The sequence below is a fragment of the Mus caroli genome, unplaced genomic scaffold (assembly GCF_900094665.2).
Source record: "Mus caroli unplaced genomic scaffold, CAROLI_EIJ_v1.1 scaffold_23873_1, whole genome shotgun sequence".
NCBI lineage: Eukaryota > Metazoa > Chordata > Mammalia > Rodentia > Muridae > Mus > Mus caroli.
Genome location: NW_018388635.1, coordinates 705 through 5,351, shown reverse-complemented (window position 1 = coordinate 5,351; position 4,647 = coordinate 705). Strand labels below are relative to the sequence as shown.

The following is a 4,647-nucleotide window of genomic DNA, read 5'->3' as shown; positions in this document are numbered from 1 at the left end:
AGAATACTGCTTGTCTAGGAATAATGTAGGGAAAATACATGGCTGCTAATGATTACAGGTTTTGTAAAAAAGTAGTTAAACAGCTTGAAATTGATAATGCTATGAATGTATATCAACTTTACATTCAGTTAAAAAACACTCAGGTGTATACTTTTAATATTTTAATATAGTATGACATTTAAGTAAATAAAGTATGACATTTAAGCAAATAAAGCTATTAAAATGAAAACTTATCTTTCACATACTTATGAAAGTATTATATAGTCTTATTTATCCATAAAGAGGAAGACTATACAATCTACAAGGAATTTTATGTAACTTGATATCAACATGTGAGACAAAATAAAGGAGACTCAGAATTTTTGTAAAATTCTGAAAACAACAATGAAATTAAAAAAAAAACAAAAACAAAAGAAGAAGAAGGCTATAGGAGATCCAAGGAGAGTACAAGAGAGGGAAGGAATGTGATGAAAATATATTATACTTATGTATGAAAACATCAAAGTGAAACTTACCTTACAATGAATACTTGCTGCTGGTGCTAAGGTTAACTCATACTCACAAAAATAACTAGTTCGGGAAATAATTTGATAACATACTTTAGAAAGATGATATTTGAAATTCCCTACAAGATTTCAGAAGCTTATTGAGATAAGTTCAATAGCTAAATATAATATCAACATCTAATTATAATATGTAATGGAAAATATAACTACTAATACATCAACAATATTTAACATATTCTTAATAGAAAACCAGACATAAAAGTACACATTTGTGAGATCTATATAAAACTTACTAATAGACAGTAAAATGAGTTGCCAATGGAAATACATCATTTATCCTTTATAGAAGAAATAGTTATGAAAACATCACTTACCTTAAATTCTAATTTTTTTCTTATTTTTGTATTGACAATAAGAGCAAGGCCTCTATATCTTAATAGAAGTAGTACCTGTGTTTGAATGCACCCTGAAATGGATGCAGGTCTGGAAAGACAACAGAGGTAGACGAGAAATTTGACCATAGGAAGTTTTATTTTTTTCCCTCTAGTGTGTAATATAGGGGACAGTGCATTTTAAAGTAAAATCTGAAACCAGTAGAAATTCACTGCTAAAAATTTTAAATATATTCTTCTGTCAGTTATCAGAGGATTTAGACATGGCTGTTAAACTAAGGCATTTCCTCATTTTGTCCTTAGGGTGTCTCAGTCTCCTCCTATGCTACCTTCACTGTGACTCAAAGTTGAATAGAATTGACTAGCAGATAAAACACACTTAGACTTCTTGAAACATTGGCAAGTATTAAAATCTTTAGTCTGACTGTGCAGGCTTAAAAAAATATAGAGAAAATGCCTAAGTAACTTCAAATAATCAAAGTAAGAATCAAATTAATTCTAGCAAGGTGGCCCAGGCCTATAACTCCAACGCTCAATAAACAGGCAATTGAACTGTTAATTCTAGGCCTCTCTAGGCTACATAAGGATTCCAGGACAGCCTGAGATATAAAAGATTTAATCGTGAAAAAATGAGAGACACCAGATGTGATGGCACATAGGGACACGGAGGCAAAAAAACTCATAAAAGCTCCTTTCAAGATCAAGGTATCCAATTAGTTCTCAGGAAGTCTGAGATACAGAGAGACAATGATCAAAGATAAAAGGATAGTAGAAAAGAAAGTGTAGAGGTGAGGACTGAGAAAAGGAGTGGGAGAAGAAGAGTAAAAGAAAGTGGCAAGAAGCAAAGAAGTGGATGGAGGACTGAGAGGGAATCAATAGTTGCATATGGGATTGTGAAGTACAGGACTGGGAGGGAAAGTGACAGATCATAGTGAATATTCATGGTCCAACTACAAACAACTTGTAGAGCCCTTTTGATGTTTTACAGTGAAGCCATAAACAGAGATCCTAGGCTACGAATTGTTCTGTTTTAACTTTTCCTCAGTTTTCTGGTGGAAAAGAGTTGTTATGTTGAACACCTATTAGCTCACATCAAAATATCCCAGCCCCAGGCAAAATGAACATAAAGAACAGATAGAGTTCTCTGGGCATTTCATTTTCCTGGAATGAAAGAAGATAGGGACAGTTCCTCCTATGGAGTTCTATTCAGAGAACAGAGAAGGGGAGGGGGATTCGGAAGTGGTGGACCCTAACTTCCGGTTAAAGGTCCAGTCGAGGAACTCCTTGGTCAGCTCAGTGCAGGCTCCTCCTTTTAGGTAAGAAAGTATCTCCAGGTGTTTTTTTGAGGCCGCGGGGGGAGGGGGGGTTAGTTGTCAAAACTGTGTCCACCAAAAACCTATCTCAAATCCCCTAAACCGTAGCCTACTCTTGGTCAGAACATGGAAGCCAGCCATACGGGCCCTTTCTGTTCTGGTTTCCAGAGTTCCAGACATGGCGGTTAGGCCGAGATATGTGTCACTTACCCTGCATTTGTTAGAGAATGAAATTTTGAGGCAGGAGGGCTAAGGGACAAAAGAAGAAATATAGCTGCTATGGATTTATAAAGAGGGAGACCAGTCATGAAAATTGGGAAGATCGGGAAGATTGCCTGGTGCTGTTTGAGGACCGGATACACAGAATTGTTCTCTGTATGGTGGCCTTGGTGAATCAGGTGGGCTTAATGACCAAGACACTACGTCAGTTTGTCGTTTGAAGAACAAGGACATAGCAGCTTTATACAATGTATTAAAAGATGTGCACAGTGAGGAGATCTGTGGGAGGAACAAGGGGGCCTTACACAAGTATATGTATATTTGGTATTCACTCGCTGAATGCCTTAATTTTATCCTGTTTGTTACTAGTGAAGATTGTAGTGTTAAGTTTAGAGCAGCTGAGGAAAGTAATGATATAACCATAGTTTAAAAATATCGGGACTTTCTGGATAGCATTTGAAATGTAAATGAAGAAAATATCTAATAAAAGTATATAAAAAGAAAAAGAATATATACATGAGGGGTCTCAATGTAAACAAAGAGGGTCCTGAAAATTATCATATGAAGCCCTAGTTGAAATGTTACCGAATGTGTTTCTCTAACTAAGAAGCTGTAACATGGGGTGCCAGACAGTGGCCTAATAGAGTCTCATTTCCTCCACAGGTTTCTTAGGAAGTGGATTGAGCAGAAGAAACAGAGCAAGGTGAGTACTCAAAAAGACACCCAGAGAAGAGTGTCAGAGGGGGCATTCATTAAATGGAAGGAAGTTGCTCTCTACCTAGTGATGGTGTGAACTCATAGTGTTATTCTATTCCCCTTAGATATCTGCCATTTTAGTGCTCCTGATGGGTGCTCCTGAGACAAGTTATCATGCCTAGGGGCAACAAGAGCAAGGGCCGCTCCAGGGCCAAAAGGCAGCAGACTAGAGGAGGAAGCCAGAATCTCCAGGGGGGCCAGCCCACTGTGGAGGAGGAGGAAAGAGCATCCCCCCTTCTTGACCAGAGAAATGCCCCTAGCTCCCCTGATGTCAGCACTCCTCAGGAGTCCCAGGAGGCTGCATCCTATGGCTCTCCTGAGTTAGATGTTCCCTGCTCAGTTCATGATGCTGAGGGTTCTGATGTTGGTGTTGGAGGTTCTATTGCAGGTGCTAAGGAAAGAAGTGCATATGCCTCCAAGATAGCAGCTGCAATTCAATCTGCACACAGAGATCCTCTGACCAGGAAGGCCACTGTGTTGATAGTGGATGGAGACGTTTAAGGTTATAGAGCCCTTCACACAGGCAGATATGTTGAGAGTTATCAGCAAAAAGTACCGGGTGCACTTCACTGAGATCCTCAGGAGAATCTCTGTGCGCTTGGAGTTGGTCTTTGGCCTTGAGTTGAAGGAAATTGATCCTAATTCTCAATCCTATATGCTTGTGGGCAAGCTGGGTCTCTCCACTGAGGGAAATCTGAGCAGCAGTAGTGGGTTACCCAAGACAGGGCTCCTGATGACTCTCCTGGGTGTGATCTTTATGAAGGGGAATCGTGCCACTGAGGAAGAAGTGTGGGAATTCCTAAAAGTAGTGGGGATATATCCTGGTAAAAGTCATGTAATCTTTGGAGAACCTCGGGAATTTATCACCAAAGATTTGGTGGAGGAAAATTATGTGGTATACCGCCAAGTTCCTGGCAGTGATCCCCCAAGCTATGAGTTTCAGTGGGGTCCCAGAGCCTATGTGGAAACCACCAAGATGAAGGTCCTGGAAGTTATAGCTAAGATAAATAATACTTCCCCTAGTTTCTTCACTAGTATGTATGAGGAGGCTATGATTGATGAGGCTAATAGAGCAATGAGGAGAGTTACAGTCATGCCTGGCCAATTTGTGGATGTCAGGGATGTCAGGACTCATCGCAGATCCATGGCCCATACCTCCTCTTCTAAGTAGTGGAATGTGTTATGAGATAAAACCAATAAATTTGTAACTTATTCTCTAATACATGAGAAATTGTATATGCGTTTCCTTTGCTATTTTGCAAATGAGCTTTAATCGAGGATTGGCTTGCTTCATAATCTGTTTTTCAATGTTGTACTTACATACATATTGCTGTTTTTCATATTTAAGATGAAGATTTGGTTATTTTCAAACAAACTGGGAAATCTTTAAAATGTTAATGTGGTATTGGAACAATGATTTTTCTGGTAATGTGGTATTGCTTGATGGTATAGCAAAAGTGA

General features: G+C 38.9%; 1 protein-coding gene across 1 annotated transcript; it reads left to right on the top strand.

Moving 5' to 3' along the window:
• The first annotated feature begins 3,300 nt into the window (after window positions 1–3,300).
• On the top strand, window positions 3,301–4,357 carry LOC110287711 (melanoma-associated antigen B4-like). The gene is given in 2 exon segments (XM_021154261.1): window positions 3,301–3,668; window positions 3,670–4,357. Coding segments are annotated over 2 exon segments (1,056 nt in total).
• Window positions 4,358–4,647: the final 290 nt, after the last annotated feature.